The sequence below is a fragment of the Myxine glutinosa genome, chromosome 11, assembly GCF_964187855.1.
Source record: "Myxine glutinosa chromosome 11, kmMyxGlut1.1, whole genome shotgun sequence".
NCBI classification, from domain to species: Eukaryota; Metazoa; Chordata; class Myxini; order Myxiniformes; family Myxinidae; genus Myxine; species Myxine glutinosa.
In genome coordinates, this window is record NC_136271.1 from 133,218,556 (window position 1) to 133,237,237 (window position 18,682).

At 43.5% G+C, this 18,682-nt stretch overlaps 1 protein-coding gene across 3 annotated transcripts in view; it reads left to right on the forward strand.

Annotated features, from left to right (window-relative positions):
• LOC137436848 (serine/threonine-protein kinase PAK 4) overlaps positions 1-18,682 on the forward strand; it is a 177,980-nt gene that overhangs the window by 120,875 nt on the left and 38,423 nt on the right. For all 3 annotated transcript variants that reach the window (XM_078787143.1, XM_078787142.1, XM_078787144.1), the window contains exon 6: positions 6,007-6,241. In XM_078787143.1, the coding sequence (XP_078643269.1) occupies positions 6,007-6,241 (235 nt within the window). The remainder of the gene's footprint in view (positions 1-6,006; positions 6,242-18,682) is intronic.

The following is an 18,682-nucleotide window of genomic DNA, read 5'->3' on the forward strand; positions in this document are numbered from 1 at the left end:
TTTTTAATATTATGTGATATGGTGTCTCTTCATTTTATGAACTGAACATTTGGATTGTTATCATTGAATTTGAGTTTTCATAGCAATATAGTGCTATTTGTGCAGCTATTGTAACTTGTGTTTGCTAGAATACAAAGAAAGTGAGTGGAGGGTGGATTTTCATTAAACAAACTTCTGGTTTTGCTTTCGATCCATATATAGAAAAGTTTTGTAGACACCTTTAGTTTGAAGGCTGATGTGGCACCCCTAAATAAAATCAGATTGCTTTCATATTTGGTGTCGTTTCATTTTGGAACAAAAGGAACAACATAAAGCCATGTCCCAGTAAATATTTTTTTTAAATTATTTTGAGCACCACCCTTATATATATATATATATATATATCAATATATATATATATATATATATATATATATATATATATATATATATATATACATACACATATATATATATATATATATATATATATATATATATATATATATATATATATATATATATATATATATAATTCTGATGATGAGTTATTTCCTTTATTCAAAAGACAAGTTTCACAAACAACTTGGTTTTCATGCCAGCATGCACTGCAAAATGTATGTTTCCAATTTTCATCATCTTTGATATTACCACACATGAGCTCCTGTCACCTTCCAGGATGGAATGGCTTCCTTCCTGTCTCTGTTTTGGTGAAGGTCATTCCATTTGAAATTGCCTGCCAATTTATTGTTGACTGACGAACAGATGAGCACTTTCCTCCAAATCCTACTACTAGAAATACCCTACTGAGGCTTTGATTGGCACGCCTGAGCAAAGAATCATCTATCTATAATTCCAGTAATCTCTGTCTGTACGTTTGTACGTTTGTACGTTTGTCTGTTTGTCTGTGACCGCTGTTTCTCGACAACTACCGGTCCGATATACTTGAAACTTGCCAGGTATATTGCTGGGGACCCGAGGATGTGCCTTTTCAAGGTTTGAAATTAATCGGACAAGTACTTACCGAGCTATGGCGATTTAGCCGTTCGCCGTTCGCTTTGCCGTTGCGAATGGACCAAACCATTCATGTAAATAGAGGGGGGGGGGGGGGTTCTGTGGTCGTTCGCTTTGGCTTTGCGAATGGACCAAACCATTCATGTAAATAGAGGGGGGGGTTCTGTGGTCGTTCGCTTTGGCTTTGCGAATGGACCAAACCATTCATGTAAATAGAGGGGGGGGTTCTGTGGTCGTTGCGAATGGACCAAACCATTCACATCGAATCATCGAATCACATTGAATGGACCAAACTGTTCGCTTTGGACCAAACCATTGCATGTAAATAGAGGGGGGGGTTCTGTGGTCGTTGCGAATGGACCAGACCATTCATGTTTTTTTTTTTTGTTTTTTTGGCAAGGAACGGGCACCCACGTACGGGCACGTCCTAGCTTATATATAGTACGGGCATGCCCTAGTCTATCTATAATTCCAGTAATCTCTGTACGTCTGTACGTTTGTTTGTTTGTCTGTGACCGCTGTTTCTCGACAACTACCGGTCCGATATACTTGAAACTTGCCAGGTATATTGCTGGGGACCCGAGGATGTGCCTTTTCAAGGTTTCATATTAATCGGACAATTACTTACCGAGCTATGTCCAAAAAACGATTCAACCAATCAGAGAGCAGCGAACGATCGCGTGTGCCGAACGTGGAGGACACACTCTGCCTCGGATGGCACATTTGAGAGCGTATTCATTTATTTCACGTTTGCAAACTATGTTGGCGTTAAACTATGTTTTAAAACTAATAACAACGAATTTGCGATTCATTCGCTTTCCTGCGCGTTTGTGCACGCGATGGCGATTTCTTTACCAAACTCCGGAAGCCGTTCGCTTTGGACCAAACCATTGCATGTAAATAGAGGGGGGGGATTGTCACCGTACTCGCAAGCCGTTCGCTTTGGACCAAACCATTTCATGTAAATAGAGGGGGGGGATATAATTTTAGATATAGATATAGTACGGGCAATGCCCTAGTTGTATCAATAAAGAGAAAGACCACTCTGCCCTGGCCTGCTCTGTGCTTCATGTCCTACATCTATCTCAAGCACATACCTATGACGTCACATCGTAGAGACAAATGATGAACACATCTTACTGTTGTATCTCATCATTTTGACTGGGTCTATGTGCACTCTGTGTTTACTCGGTATTCATTCTATGATTGTACCGGAGTTGCATGTGATCTACATAGTTGCATGTGTAGCACATTATAAAAGTGCCAATTGTTCATTTGGCTCATGTAAAGTTTAAACTAGATTGTTGAAGAAGCCTTTCCTAATTGTAGGACGATAATAGAAGCAGGTAACTCATTATAGGCAGGCCATTTGTTTCATTTCCATCCGCAATACTCAACACTGAACACGGTGCTTCTGGTGACAGCTCGAGCAATGACTGGAGCCCCTAAACCTCGAGCAATGGCTGGAGCCCCTAAACCTCGAGCAATGGCTGGAGCCCCTAAACCTCGAGCAATGGCTGGAGCCCCTAAACCTCGAGCAATGGCTGGAGCCCCTAAACCTCGAGCAATGGCTGGAGCCCCTAAACCTCGAGCAATGGCTGGAGCCCCTAAACCTCGAGCAATGGCTGGAGCCCCTAAACCTCGAGCAATGGCTGGAGCCCCTAAACCTCGAGCAATGGCTGGAGCCCCTAAACCTCGAGCAATGGCTGGAGCCCCTAAACCTCGAGCAATGGCTCGAGCCCCTAAACCTCGAGCAATGGCTGGAGCCCCTAAACCTCGAGCAATGGCTGGAGCCCCTAAACGTCGAGCAATGGCTGGAGCCCCTAAACCTCGAGGAAAGGTCACGACACATATCTCTTCCTCTTGACATACTTTGGGTTCCAGCCCAGCTTGCTGAACTTTCCACATTTGGCACACGGGGCTCACTTCTCATTTGGTTCACAGACCTCCTGCCCATGTGGAAGTAACGTGTCACTTTCAATGGCATCTTCTTCTGCCAGAGATTGGAGTTTGCACACAAGCCATTATACTCGGATTGGTTTTGTCGATGTGTATGGATAATCTCTCCAACTCCATACAAATTTCTCTCCACCACTTTGTTATTAACTCTACCCTTTGTCAGGTACTTCCTTAACCATGTGACAGGCAGGTTTTCACAACATCTCTATCTGCTGACCTGGAGAAAACAATGAGCTGGTCATCCATCTGGAATATAGTCATGTGACTTCCAGGATCATGAACCCGATTAATCTCATACTCAGTGTTGCACAACAAAAACTAGTTGGTAACACTGTAAATGTCTTCCGCAATCAATACTTAACTGGAGTTCATTATTTCAGTTGTTTTGCCTCATCATCAGCCAACACTTGTCTTGGCATCCTCTTTGGCATGCCACCTATTGGGCACACCACGTATCAATACTGGCACACACAGCAGAGATAAATCATCCCTGGCATCGCAGAGCGTCTCGCTGCATTCTTGGCATTGTTACGCATTGCGAAGGAGGACTGATCTCTACTGTGGATCAGAGTTCGGGCAACATCTGTCTTGGCACTGGTCTTTTCCACTGATACATGTACTGTATGTATGTATGTACTGTATGTATGTATGTATGTATGTGTGTACGTATGTGTGTATGTATGTATGTATGTATGTACGTGTGTACGTATGTACGTATGTGTGTATGTATGTACGTGTGTATGTGTGTATGTATGTATGTGTGTATGTATGTGTGTATGTACGTGTGTATGTATGTGTGTATGTATGTATGTATGTGTGTATGTATGTGTGTATGTATGTATGTATGTATGTATGTACGTGTGTATGTATGTGTGTACGTATGTGTGTATGTACGTGTGTATGTATGTGTATGTATGTGTGTATGTACGTGTGTATGTATGTGTGTATGTACGTGTGTATGCACGTGTGTATGTATGTATGTGTGTACATATGTATGTATGTACGTATGTGTGTATGTATGTGTGTATGAACGTGTGTATGAACGTGTGTATGTATGTGTGTATGTATGTGTGTATGAACGTGTGTATGTATGTGTGTATGTATGTATGTATGTATGTGTGTATGTATGTGTGTGTGTATGTATGTGTGTGTGTATGTATGTGTGTATGTATGTGTGTATGTATGTGTGTGTGTATGAACGTGTGTATGTATGTGTGTATGTATGTGTGTATGAACGTGTGTATATATATATATATATATAGATATATGTTTGTGTGTGTATTTGTATACCATAATTACTCACGAATAATCCACTACCGTGTATAATATGCAGGGCACTTTCCAAATTAAAACATAATCCATGCTGAGTTCACCAACTTTAATTGAAACTTACACTACTCACAATAAGTTAGGGATATTGTGGGAGTTTTTTTTTTAATAGGGGTTAGGGTTAGGGTATTGAAATCAAGAACGCTGTGTTTTTTCACACTCATTAATAACCATAGAATTAGGACCAACAACTTTTTTCAACATAATTAATACACAAAATCAACCACACCGAAGAACCTGCCAATATCCCTAACTTATTGTGAGTAGTGTATAATTGACTCACCATTTACTTTTGTAACACGACGTGCCTCCGCTAACCTTTCTTAAGAGTGGTAAGCATATATACATCACTATCACCCTATCTACTCTCAATGGATGAATTGTGTGTGTGTGCATGTCATACTATTTGTGTCTATCAATTACATACGTCTGTTAATTACGTACTATTGAAATGGACTTTTTAACCCTTTAGACTGCTGAGACCCCTTTGACCTATGAAGACCCTTTAAGACCCCCAAGATCATTAAGACCCCAAAGATCCCTAAATACACTGAAGACCCAGAGGACCCAAGAGACCCAGAGAACTCAATATACCACAATGACCCAAGAGATTAAAGTCACCGAGGACACAGAAGACCCAAAAGTCCCCGAGGACCCAAAAGACCCGGAAGACACAAAAGTCCTCAAGGACCTAAAATACCCAGATAACCCAAAAGTCCCCGAACACCCAAAAGTCCACAAGGACCCAAAAGACCCAGAGGACCAAAAAGACCCAAAAGTCCTCGATGACTCAAAGACCCAAAAGTCCCCGGGGACCAAAAAGACCCAGGTGACCCTAAAAGTCCCTGAAAACCCAGAAAACTGAAAAGATCCAAAAGTCCCTGAGGACCCAAAATACTCAAAAGATGCAGATGACCCAAAAGTCCCCGAGGACCCAAAAGACCCAAAAGTCTCCTCGGGCCCAAAAGACGCAAAAGTCCCCAAGGACCCAAAATACCCAGATGACCCAAAAGTTCCAGAGAAACCAAAAGACCCAAAGAGCGAAAGACCAAGAAGACCTAAAATACCCAAAGTCCCTGATGACCCAAAATACCCAGAGAACCCAAAAGACACCCCCACTCCCCCATCTTGAGTCCAGCAGGCAGGTATGCTACAAGGCAGTGAAGTCCAATGAAATTATATTTCTGTATATACATACTGTATATACATATATATTTCTGTGCATGTGATATTGGACATACAGAACTATACAGCATACAACTGCCTAATTACCTGGTGTTGGCCTAATGGTTAGGGTGGCGGGCTTGGGATCCTAAGGTCCTGAGTTTGAATGACCTTCAGCTGTTGAATTACTACCAGGTGGGGTTGACTCAGCCTGTCATCTTTCCGAGGTCGGAGAAATGAGTACCAGGGTACTGGGTGCTCTCTCAAGGAGGTCGGTGGCAGGATTTGCCCTCCGGCCGCCGTAAAAACACCTCATTCCGTAGCACACACAGTGGTGTGTGTCGGGATGGTGCTGAGTAGTCAATGTTCAAATCCCATACACCATATGTGTTTGTCCATTGTCTACTAATCATTTTAGTGTTCATTTAAAAGTATACTGACATCTACTGATGTCTTTGTCTTCAATGTGACTTATCTACAGGTGCCTTCATGAGCCATGTCAGAATAAAAATATCAATGAACATGGATTTTCATTCTGTTGTTTTTCTTTTATTCCTTCAGGCCTCATCAAACGGTGTCTGAGCAGGCCTGTCCGTCCCATGATGAATTCCGTGCTGCACTCCAGCGGGTTGTTGATGCTGGTGACCCATCACGTTTCCTGTGTGGCTTTGTTAAGATCGGCGAAGGCTCCACGGGCATCGTGTGCCTCGCCACAGACCTGCGTACAGGTCGCCATGTTGCAGTGAAGAAGATGCATCTCAAGCGGCAACAACGGCGAGAGCTGCTCTTCAATGAGGTTAGTGGTTCAACAATTTATTTTACACTTAATTTTATTATTCAACCTGTCTTACATTTATTTTAAAACTAGAGGGTTCATAGATCGCATTGCCCCATAGAGGTCGACTCCATATAATGAGTGGACACCAGAGATAATGTTACCGTGTGGCAGGCGGTGCTTATCGCTCCCATTAAGGTACAGCAATAGCTGTATGGGACACCTTACTGGCGGTTCCCCACTGATGGTATGAAGTCGCATAATGACTGAGATATAACCGAAAGGTTTTCAGAGTCATAAGTGTTAGTAGGTCTCACTGTGTTGCCCTGATGAAGCCCCACCAAGGGCGAAACCAGGTCGGTAACTGTGAGTTTTGCATGCACTTGTGACAGTATCTGAATTTATAATCCATAATGACGCACTGCTAGATGGCTTCTCCGGAGCTTGGCAGGCAATGCAGACATACGTGGCGATGATGCCATGATGCTCCCTCATTAGGTTGGAGAACCAAATTACAGATACTAATATATATATATATTACTAATATATACAAAAAAGCCTGGTGTTGGCTTAGCGGTTTGGGTACCGGGTTGGGATCCTACGCTCCTGGGTTCGAATCCCAGTCGATTGCTGAATTAACGCCAGGGGGTTCGACTCAGCCTGTCATTCTTCCGAGGTCGGCAAATTGAGTACCAGCTTGCTGGGATGAATGATCCCGGTGTGTACCCCGGTTTAGAATAGGTACACCGTATCCCTGCGCATCGTAAGAGCGTGACCAAGGGTTGGCGTCAGGAAGGGCATCCGGCCATAAAAACATTGCCTCAAACAGGGAACCATGATTGTCATGGGGCCCGCAAGGCTAACCCCCACTCTAGTGGGGAAAATGGCCTTAAAACGATCATTCATTCATTCATTCATACAGCCGTGGTCAAAAATATTGGCACCCTTGCACTTTTCAAAAATAACTCACAATTTTCTCGAAAAATAAGTTGAAATTCACAAAAGTATTTGGTCTCCACAATTTTTTATTTCACTGTTAATATTACAGAACCTTTGTTTAAGGTTCAGAACTTAATTTATCCTTTTAAATCAGGAAATAAAAAGAAATGGCATTGACAAAATTATTGACACACTAGACTTAATATTTGGTAGCACACCTTTGGACAAAATAACTGCAGTCAAGCGCTTCCTAAAGCCATGAATGAGCTTCCTCCACCTCTCTACTGGCAGTTTGGCCCAGTCTTCTTGTGTAAACTGTTCCAGTTCTCCCGGATTTGAAGGGTGCCTTCTCCCAACTACTGTTTTCAGATCTCCCCACAGGTGTTCAATGGGATTTAGATCTGGACTCATTGCTGGCCACTTCAGAACAGTCCTGAGTTTTGTCTTGAACCATTCCTGGGTGCTTTTTGAAGTGTGTTTGGGGTCATTGTCCTGCTGCGAGACCCATGACCTTCGACGGAGACCCAGCTTTGACACTGGGGTGAACATTGCACTTCAAAATGCCTTGGTAATCTCCTGATTTCATGATGCCATGCACACATTCAAGGCACCCAGTGCCAGAGGCAGCACAACAACCACAAAACATCACTGAAGCTCCTCCATGTTTGACTGTAGGGAAGGTATTCTTTTCTTTGAAGGCTTCATTTTGTTTTCTGTGAACATGGAGTTGATGTGTTTTACCAAAAAGCTCTAATTTGGTCTCATCTGTCCACAGGACATTCTCCCAGAAGGATTTTGGCTTGTTCAGGTGTGTTTGGCAAACTCCAGTCGGGCTTTCTTATGTCTCTCTCTCAGCATTGGGGTCCTCCTGGGTCTCCTACCATAGAACCCCTTTTCTTTGAATTGGCGACGGATGGTGAGAGTTGAAACTGTCGTACCTTGTGTCTGAAGGTCAGCTTGAATCTGTTTGGCAGGTGATCGAGGTGCTTTCTCCACCATTCAAACAATCCTTCACTGCAATCTTCGATCAAGTTTTCTCTTGCGGCCACGTCGATACAGGTTGGCTGCAGTGCCATGGGCCTTAAACTTCCTGATAACATTGCATACGGTGGACACAGGAACATCAAGGTCTCTGGAGATGGACTTGTAGCCTTGAGATTGTCCATGCTTGGCTACAATCTTGTGTCTGACCTCCTCAGACAATTCTCTGGTTTTCTTTCTTTTCTCCATGTTCATTATGGTGCACCCAGTGACACAAAACAGCAGAATGACTCCTTTTCTCTATTCAAACTCGTTGAATGAGTGATTTTTAGATCCAAAGTAAAGGAGAATAACCTGCTTGAATTCTAATTATTTGTCACTGGCGGATGCAGGGGGGAGGGGGGGAGGGTGCAGGGGGTGAGAAATCCCCCCCCCCTCGGATTTTCGATAATAATAAATTACTAGCGGGGTCACCCGTGGGATTCCCACGGGTGACCCCGCAAGTTTGCATTGACGTTCGTCGATGGACTCGTTCGCCCGTCTCATTCGTTTTCTTGCTGCATCCTGTTCAAGTCTGCGTTCTTCATCGTTCGTCTCATTCATTTTGGAAATAGAAGTTTCCACGCAGCGCATGAATTGTCACGATCCTCAAGAGGAATTTGTCTCGTAATCATCAAATGATAAATGGCAAGTAAATTATATTGTGGAAAATTAAAGATTTCAAATAAACCTATTTAAAGTGTATTCGCACATAACTAATTTTAAAAAACGAAGAAATATCTCGGTAATTTCCTGAAACATATTTTACTTCCGGCTAATAATGTTGAATTAAATAAAAACGAAGAAATATATGTCGGCATCATTGTTGACGTTTTTGTGACGACTGTCATCAAACGAAAAAGTAATATATCTTAACGGAAAAGCAAAAGCGAATTTTTAATATATATCGACACGTTGCCGTCGGTGTCATGTTGGGCGGTGTATGATACACCATGACGCGATTTTTAAAAATATATCTCTGCATTTTCCCGCGTGTGTGGAATGTTCTCAATTATTGCTGACACCGAGTCCAAAACCATCGATAAAAATGAAATCATATGGTGAGTTAGATTGGAGATAAAGGCGTGAGAGAGACTCAATGGCCTTGAAGTTGAAGTTACAGGCGTTTGAGAATTCATTTCGTTCTATAAACGGCAACTTTCATTGGATTTCCTTCCCGTTTTTTTTCAACCGAGTCGAAAACTATGTTAGCGACTGTGAAAAATGAAATGATATATCGAATTTTTAATATGTATCGACACGTTGCCGTCGGTGTCATGTTAGGCGGTGTATGATACACCATGACGCGATTTTAAAAAATATATCTGCATTTTCCCGCGTGTGTGGAATGTTCTCAATTATTGCTGACACCGACTCTAAAACCATCGATAAAAATGAAATCATATGGTGAGTTAGATTGGAGATAAAGGCGTGAGAGAGACTCAATGGCCTTGAAGTTACAGGCATTTGAGAATTCATTTCGTTCTATAAACGGCAACTTTCATCGGATTTTCTTCTCGTTTTTTTTCAACCGAGTCTAAAACTATGTTAGCGACTGTGAAAAATGAAATGATATATCGAATTTAAAATAGATATCGACACATTGCCGTCGGTGTCATGTTGGGCGGTGTATGATACACCATGACGCGATTTTAAAAAATATATCTCTGCATTTTCCCGCGTGTGTGGAATGTTTGTGGAAAATTAAAGATTTCAAATAAACCTATTTAAAGTGTATGCGCACATAACTAATAAAAAAAACGAAGAAATATCTCTCGGTAATTTCCTGAAACATATTTTACTTCCGGCTAATATGTTGAATGAAATAAAAACGAAGAAATATATGTCGGCATCATTGTTGACGTTTTTGTGACGACTATCATCAAACGAAATAGTAATATATCATAACGGAAAAGCAAAAGCGAATTTTTAATATATATCGACACATTGCCGGCGGTGTCATGTTGGGCGGTGTATGATACACCATGACGCGATTTTAAAAAATATATCTCTGCATTTTCCCGCGTGTGTGGAATGTTCTCAATTATTGCTGACACCGAGTCCAAAACCATCGATAAAAATGAAATCATATGGTGAGTTAGATTGGAGATAAAGGCGTGAGAGAGACTCAATGGCCTTGAAGTTGAAGTTACAGGCGTTTGAGAATTCATTTCGTTCTATAAACGGCAACTTTCATTGGATTTCCTTCCCGTTTTTTTTCAACCGAGTCGAAAACTATGTTAGCGACTGTGAAAAATGAAATGATATATCGAATTTTTAATATGTATCGACACGTTGCCGTCGGTGTCATGTTAGGCGGTGTATGATACACCATGACGCGATTTTAAAAAATATATCTGCATTTTCCCGCGTGTGTGGAATGTTCTCAATTATTGCTGACACCGACTCTAAAACCATCGATAAAAATGAAATCATATGGTGAGTTAGATTGGAGATAAAGGCGTGAGAGAGACTCAATGGCCTTGAAGTTACAGGCATTTGAGAATTCATTTCGTTCTATAAACGGCAACTTTCATCGGATTTTCTTCTCGTTTTTTTTCAACCGAGTCTAAAACTATGTTAGCGACTGTGAAAAATGAAATGATATATCGAATTTAAAATAGATATCGACACATTGCCGTCGGTGTCATGTTGGGCGGTGTATGATACACCATGACGCGATTTTAAAAAATATATCTCTGCATTTTCCCGCGTGTGTGGAATGTTTGTGGAAAATTAAAGATTTCAAATAAACCTATTTAAAGTGTATGCGCACATAACTAATAAAAAAAACGAAGAAATATCTCTCGGTAATTTCCTGAAACATATTTTACTTCCGGCTAATATGTTGAATGAAATAAAAACGAAGAAATATATGTCGGCATCATTGTTGACGTTTTTGTGACGACTATCATCAAACGAAATAGTAATATATCATAACGGAAAAGCAAAAGCGAATTTTTAATATATATCGACACATTGCCGGCGGTGTCATGTTGGGTGGTGTATGATACACCATGACGCGATTTTAAAAAATATATCTCTGCATTTTCCCGCGTGTGTGGATTGTTCTCAATTATTGCTGACACCGAGTCTAAAAGTAAAACCATCGATAAAAATGAAATCATATGGTGAGTTAGATTGGAGATAAAGGCGTGAGAGAGACTCAATGGCCTTGAAGTTACAGGCCTTTGAGAATTCATTTCGTTCTATAAACGGCAACTTTCATCGGATTTTCTTCCCGTTTTTTTTCAACCGAGTCTAAAACTATGTTAGCGACTGTGAAAAATGAAATGATTTATCGAATTTGATTTGAAATAAAACTGGGGGAGAGCAAGACACCACGGGCCTACAAAACAGGACTCAAAGCTATGCGAGTTAATAAAATGGTGGATATTTGTTTATAATTATATGAAGCCACTCCCAGAATGGGTGGAGCTATGGGTGGAGCTACTCTGCAAACCGAGTAAGCCACACCCCGGACAGACACCCAACAGATAGACAGACAGACAGAATCATCTACGGCTATTATAATATAGATAAGCTATGAATAGTCTGGCCTGATAAAACAGCCCTAGATTATTTTGAACAAGGAACGTTCCAGGCAGCTTACCAACGCTAAGAGGTTTTAAATCACTTTTGTTTTGTTATAAAACACTCCAAGTACAGAACTACATTTAGAGGCTATTTTTCCCTGCAGAGCATTGTTTGTCCTTTTCCTTTTTACCCTTTGTCCCTTCGATAAAAGGAAAAGCTAATGAGTCTGTTGTCTATTATTTTGGAATTATTCTATTGAATAAGGGTGACTTTTGTAACTTTTATTGTCAAGGCTTGTGGAAAAGCTAGAACACAGAATGGATCAGGACACAACAGAACAAAAGGATCAACAGAAAGAGAAGGAGGGAAACACCAACGGCAGGCTTGAGGGACAAAATAGGAGACTTGGACAAATAAGGGATGTTGGGAGGAATGAGGGGAGGGGGAGGACAATATGGACACAGAAGCAAACTCTCAGGAAGGAAAAACAGGATATTTGGAAAGAGGTGGTCTTGGGTATTGGGAAACGGGGGCTTAACGGGGGTATAAAGATCATGATGTTGGTTAGGGATTATCTGAGATGGGGGTGCACAGCTGTCCTGAAGACCTGGGGGCAAGAATGAGATTGACAAGAATATGAAAGTAGGTTCCACAGGTGGGAAAAAGAGGAATTCATTAAGAAAGAGGAGGGAATTAACTTTCCAAGATGAAATTATATCATCTGAGAAGGACCTGGAGGGGAACCGTTGTAGTTCTTGAGGATTACAATGCCATTTCTGTTGTGATCAGTTGTATAGTAAGTGTGATGTTTGACTAGTGATGTGTCAACCTTGGTGGGAGAGAACGGAGCAGTCCGCTACAGGGGAAATGGTGGGTGGGTGAAGGGAGGGTTTGGGGGCCTTGACCTTTTCACCAAAGATAGTGTTAGGTATTCAGATTCTTCATGCAGTGCCAAACATGACTCCCATACTTTAGGAGTGACTGTCCAGAAGGGGAATGTGCTCCAGAGACAGATTTGACCAGCTGCCACCAGACCTTGGAGAATGATGACAGAGACTTGACGTAATTCTCCTTATCCTTCATTGCTTGTTCGTGCGTTCAGGATTATCGTCGACAAAGGAACATGACAACTGCCTCAACCAACACCCCCTTGGAAGAGCAATGGGCCCTGAAATGCGCTTGTCTCAATAGTCACTGGACATGAACCAAATAGAGGCCTGAATTGGTGTTTTTAACATTCTTCGTAGACGTCATGGATTTTCGGCCCTGCTCAAACTCAGATTATTGCATTTCATTGTCATTGAGGCCAATTTTCATGTGAAAAGCAATAAGTTCAATGCATTGGCAGCAGTCTCCTGGATCTTGTGTTTACAAAACATACAAACTCTTGATCATATGGTGTTATGTATTCCTCTTTATTTGGAAATCCAAGATGTAGAAAAACAGTTTTTGATCCTCTCACCAGGCCAAACGCTTTGATATGTTCACTGCCCCGGAAACGAGTTGATTGGCCTCGCGTGTTTGTACCTCTGCCACCGAAGGTGGATGGAGGTGATGTTTTCCTGTCTGTCTGTCTGTGAGCAGGATATCTCAAACAATTGTGGACATATTCGGATTTAATTTGTTGGAGAGGTTGGGTATGTGACGAGGATGAAATTATTGGATTTTGGTGAAGATCTGGATCTGGATACTATAATTTTTAAGCGATTCTTCAACATTGAGAGATAGGGTCAAGAACAATATAATAATAATAATAATTCATTTATTTTGTATAGCGCTTTTCATGAAGCCCAAAGGTGCTTTGACAGAGTGCAAAACATAATGCATAACAAAACATGAAAACAACAATTGCAAAAAGACAAGAATCAATAGGGAAATATTTAAAGCAAAAGGAGGGAGAAGGAGAAGTGATAGTCAGGGGTTAAATGCTGTGGGTTGAATGTTGAATGCAGTGCTGAACAGGTGGGTCTTGAGTGATGTTTTGAATGTGGTGAGTGAGGAGGAGTCTCTGATGGTGTGAGGTAGTGAGTTCCAGAGGGTGGGAGCAGCGATGGAGAAGGCCCTGTCCCCCCAGGATCTGAATTTGGTCCGGATGGGGGGGGGGGGGGGGGGATCAGGAGGTTGGTACCAGCAGAGCGGAGGTTGCGGGTGGAAGTGTGTCTGGAGAGGAGGTCAGCCAGGTAGGATGGGGCCAAGTTATGGAGGGCTTTGTAGGTCAAGAGGAGGATTTTGTACTGGATTCTCTGGGAGATGGGGAGCCAGTGAAGCTTGTAAAGGACGGGGGTGATGTGGTCACGGGTCTGGGAATGGGTGAGTAGACGGGCAGCGGAGTTCTGAATGTATTGGAGTTTATTGGTGATTGTTGAGGGTGAACCATAGAGGAGGCTATTGCAGTAGTCCAGACGGGAGGTGATGAAGGCGTGGATGAGGGTTTCTGCAGCCGTGGAGGAGAGGGATGGACGGAGACGGGCGATGTTTTTCAGGTGAAAGAAGGCTGTCTTTGTGATCTGTTTAGTGTATTTGTCGAAGGAGAGGGTTTGGTCAAAGATGACGCCAAGATTCCGGATGTGAGGGGAGGTGGATACTGGGAAACCGTCGATGTTGAGGGCAAAGTTATGGGTGGATTTTGTGAGCGTTTTTGGGCCAATGATGATTATTTCAGATTTATCACAGTTAAGTTTGAGGAAGTTGATTTGAAGCCAGGATTTTATTTCAGTGATGCAGTTTGTCAGGATAGAGTGGGTGTCGGTGGAGATGGACTTGGTGGAGATGAAAAGCTGGATGTCATCGGCGAATATGGAGGACGATATCTCAAAAAAGCTCCGGCCTATCGGGTGGGATAGAAAATGTAAACTGTTCAGCCTGGTGGAGGAATGCGCTACCAAGTGACGTTCCAGTTTTTGTTTTTCTGGAACCACGGTTTGTTTGTTTTATTCCCATAATTTTGTCGATGTGTTTCATTTCTAACCCTCTTTTCCATAATATGACTCCGATGTGCAAACATATTTGTCGGGAGAAAAGACACCTTTGATCAATTCGCACCTTTATTGACTTGAATCTTTCGTTTTGAATCCTGAGTCATGTTGAGTCTCCAGCATCGTTAGTCTCAAGTCTGAGTCATCGACTGGAGCACTGTCGGCCCGATGTGCCTGTCTTGGTCTCAGTGTGATTTGATGTGAGGATGGATTTCTTTTAAGTCTTCTAAATCTGTGTCATCACGCCAATGAGGTGGGAGTTGAGACATATGATGTGTTTTCAGTTTTTCTCTGTTTATGTCATTGGTACCGGTACATGTATAATTATGAAACTATTTTGATTGGATTTGCTGTTATAGCACAAGTAGCGAAGCTCTACCTGCGGTTGTACCTGCACTATCCTCAACAATATCACCCATCTTGTCCCTCCCCAATTATTTCCTTTTTTTATTTTATTTGTTATCAACTTGATTTGTACACGATAACAAACGTGCTACTTATTTGATAATGAGCAACTCCTTTTAAGATTGGGAAATACTGTACATGAATGAAATTTAAAATGCGGTGCATGAGGTTTGTACCTGTGAAAGGGGTGAAAGTAACAACCCTGTTACCATCCACTCATTATGACATCAAATGAAATTGTATTGGATCTTGTATGGAAAAACAATAATGTCATGGATAAAATGGTGTCTTCGCTTTCGTGATGTTAATTTGTGGCCTCTTCAATGCTCTTCACTGCCCCCCCCCCCAACTACCACTCCTCAACACACAGATTGCCCTCCCTCCCCTCCCCCCCCACTACCACCCCTCAACACACCGATTGCCCTCCCTCCCCTCCCCCCCACTACCACCCCTCAACACACCGATTGCCCTCCCTCCCCTCCCCCCCACTACCACCCCTCAACACACCGATTGCCCTCCCTCCCCTCCCCCCCCCACTACCACCCCTCAACACACCGATTGCCCTCCCTCCCCTTTACCCCCCACTACCACCCCTCAACACACCGATTGCCCTCCCCCCCCACTACCACCCCTCAACACACCGATTGCCCTCCCTCCCCTCCCCCCCACTACCACCCCTCAACACTCCGATTGCCCTCCCTCCCCCACTACCACCCCTCAACACACCGATTTCCCTCCCTCCCCTTCCACACTCCCCCACTACCACCCCTCAACACTCCAATTGACATCCCTCCCACTTCCCCCCTCCCCCACTACCACCCCTCAACACACTGATTGCCCTCCCTCCCCCTCCCCTCCCCCCAGCCCCACTACCACCCCTCAACACACCGATTGCCATCCCCTCCCCCTCCCCCCTTCCCTCACTACCACCCCTCAACACACCGATTTTCCTTCCTCCCCCTCCCCTCCTCCCCCACTACCACTCCTCAACACACCGATTGCCCTCCCTCCCCCTCCCCTCCCCCTATCCCCACTACCACCCCTCAACACACCGATTGCCCTCCCTCCCCCACTATCACTCCTCAACACTCCGATTGCCCTCCCTCCCCCACTACCACCCCTCAACACACCGATTTCCCTCCCTCCCCTTCCCCACTCCCCCACTACCACCCCTCAACACTCCAATTGACATCCCTCCCACTTCCCCCCTCCCCCACTACCACCCCTCAACACACCGATTTGCCATCTCCTCCCCCCCTCCCTCACTACCACCCCTCAACACACCGATTTTTCTTCCTCCCCCTCCCCTCCTCCCCCACTACCACTCCTCAACACACCGATTGCCCTCCCTCCCCAACCCCCTATCCCCACTACCACCCCTCAACACACCGATTGCCCTCCCTCGCCCACTACCACCCCTCCACACCGATTGCCCTCCCTCCCCCACTACCACCCCTCAACACTCTGATTGCCCTCCCTCCCCACTACCACCCCTCAACACTCCGATTGCCCTCCCTCCGCCACTACCACCCCTCAACACACCGATTTCCCTCCCTCCCTTTCCCCACTCCCCCACTACCACCCCTCAACACTCCAATTGACATCCCTCCCACTTCCCCCCTCCCCCACTACCACCCCTCAACACACTGATTGCCCTCCCTCCCCCTCCCCTCCCCCCAGCCCCACTACCACCCCTCAACACACCGATTGCCATCCCCACCCCCTCCCCCCCTCCCTCACTACCACTCCTCAACACACCGATTTTCCTTCCTCCCCCTCCCCTCCTCCCCCACTACCACTCCACAACACACCGATTGCCATCCCCTCCCCCTCCCTCACTACCACTCCTCAACACACCGATTTTCTTTCCTTCCCCTTCCCCCCTCCCCCACTACCACCCCTCAACACACTGATTGCCCTCCCTCCCCCTCCCCTCCCCCAATCCCCACTACCACCCCTCAACACACTGATTGCCATCCCCTCCCCCTCCCCCACTCCCTCACTACCACCCCTCAACACACCGATTTTCCTTCTCCTCCCCTCCTCCCTCACTACCACCCCTCAACACACCGATTGCCATCCCTCCCTCCCCTCCCCACCCCCCCCCCCCCCACTACCACCTGTCAAAACACACCAATTGTTGGAGAAGAGGTGTAATGAGCAGGGCCTGATTTACTCATATTATTGGCACGACATTAAATGAAAGGAAATATGAGGAGGTAAAAATGAGGTTAAGGACAGGGATAGACAAGTCCAAAGCTAGAGAGGAAGATCGATGGATGGAGGAAAGAAGAAGAATTGAAAACAGAAATTGAAGGAAAGATTTAGTATTGATATGGTTTTTTTTTTGGAGTGGATCAGATTTAGTATTGATATGTTTTTTTTGGAGTGGATCAGATTTAGTATTGATATGGTTTTTTTGGAGTGGATCAGATTTAGTATTGATATGGTTTTTTTGGGATTGGATCAGATTTAGTATTGATATGGTTTTTTTGGAGTGGATCAGATTTAGTATTGATATGGTTTTTTTTGGAGTGGATCAGATTTAGTATTGATATGGTTTTTTTGGGATTGGATCAGATTTAGTATTGATATGGTTTTTTTTTTGGAGTGGATCAGATTTAGTATTGATATGGTTTTTTTGGAGTGGATCAGATTTAGTATTGATATGGTTTTTTTGGAGTGGATCAGATTTAGTATTGATATGGTTTTTTTGGGATTGGATCAGATTTAGTATTGATATGGTTTTTTTGGAGTGGATCAGATTTAGTATTGATATGGTTTTTTTTGGAGTGGATCAGATTTAGTATTGATATGGTTTTTTTGGGATTGGATCAGATTTAGTATTGATATGGTTTTTTTGGAGTGGATCAGATTTAGTATTGATATGGTTTTTTTTGGAGTGGATCAGATTTAGTATTGATATGGTTTTTTTTTTGGAGTGGATCAGATTTAGTATTGATATGGTTTTTTTTTGGAGTGGATCAGATTTAGTATTGATATGGTTTTTTTTGGAGTGGATCAGATTTAGTATTGATATGGTTTTTTTTGGAGTGGATCAGATTTAGTATTGATATGGTTTTTTTTTGGAGTGGATCAGATTTAGTATTGATATGGTTTTTTTTGGAGTGGATCAGATTTAGTATTGATGTTTTTTTTTGGAGTGGATCAGATTTAGTATTGATATTGTTACAGATACGACTTTGATGGTATGGTGGGCCGAGCGGGATGGCCGCCGTATCCGTACAAGTTACCCCGATTGCACCCGGGGTTGACTAATCGCGCTATGCTGGCTCAATAAGAAAAAGAAGACACCCGGCTGGATTACAATCACACAATACGACACCAGGGGTTCGATTTTCAAGTATATTCGTACGGAAAAAGGTTAGATTACAACTACAAGAGGGACAGCATAGGAAGACAGGCACTTAGACACACTCTTATATTAACCCTAGACAGACCACAGATAAACGGGACAACGCTGACTCACACGGGATTTGATGGCAAGGAAAGCGGCAGTCGATGGCTCAGGTGCACCTGGCTCAGGGACAGAATCACGTACGGTGGTGTCCAGCAGATGCGGGGA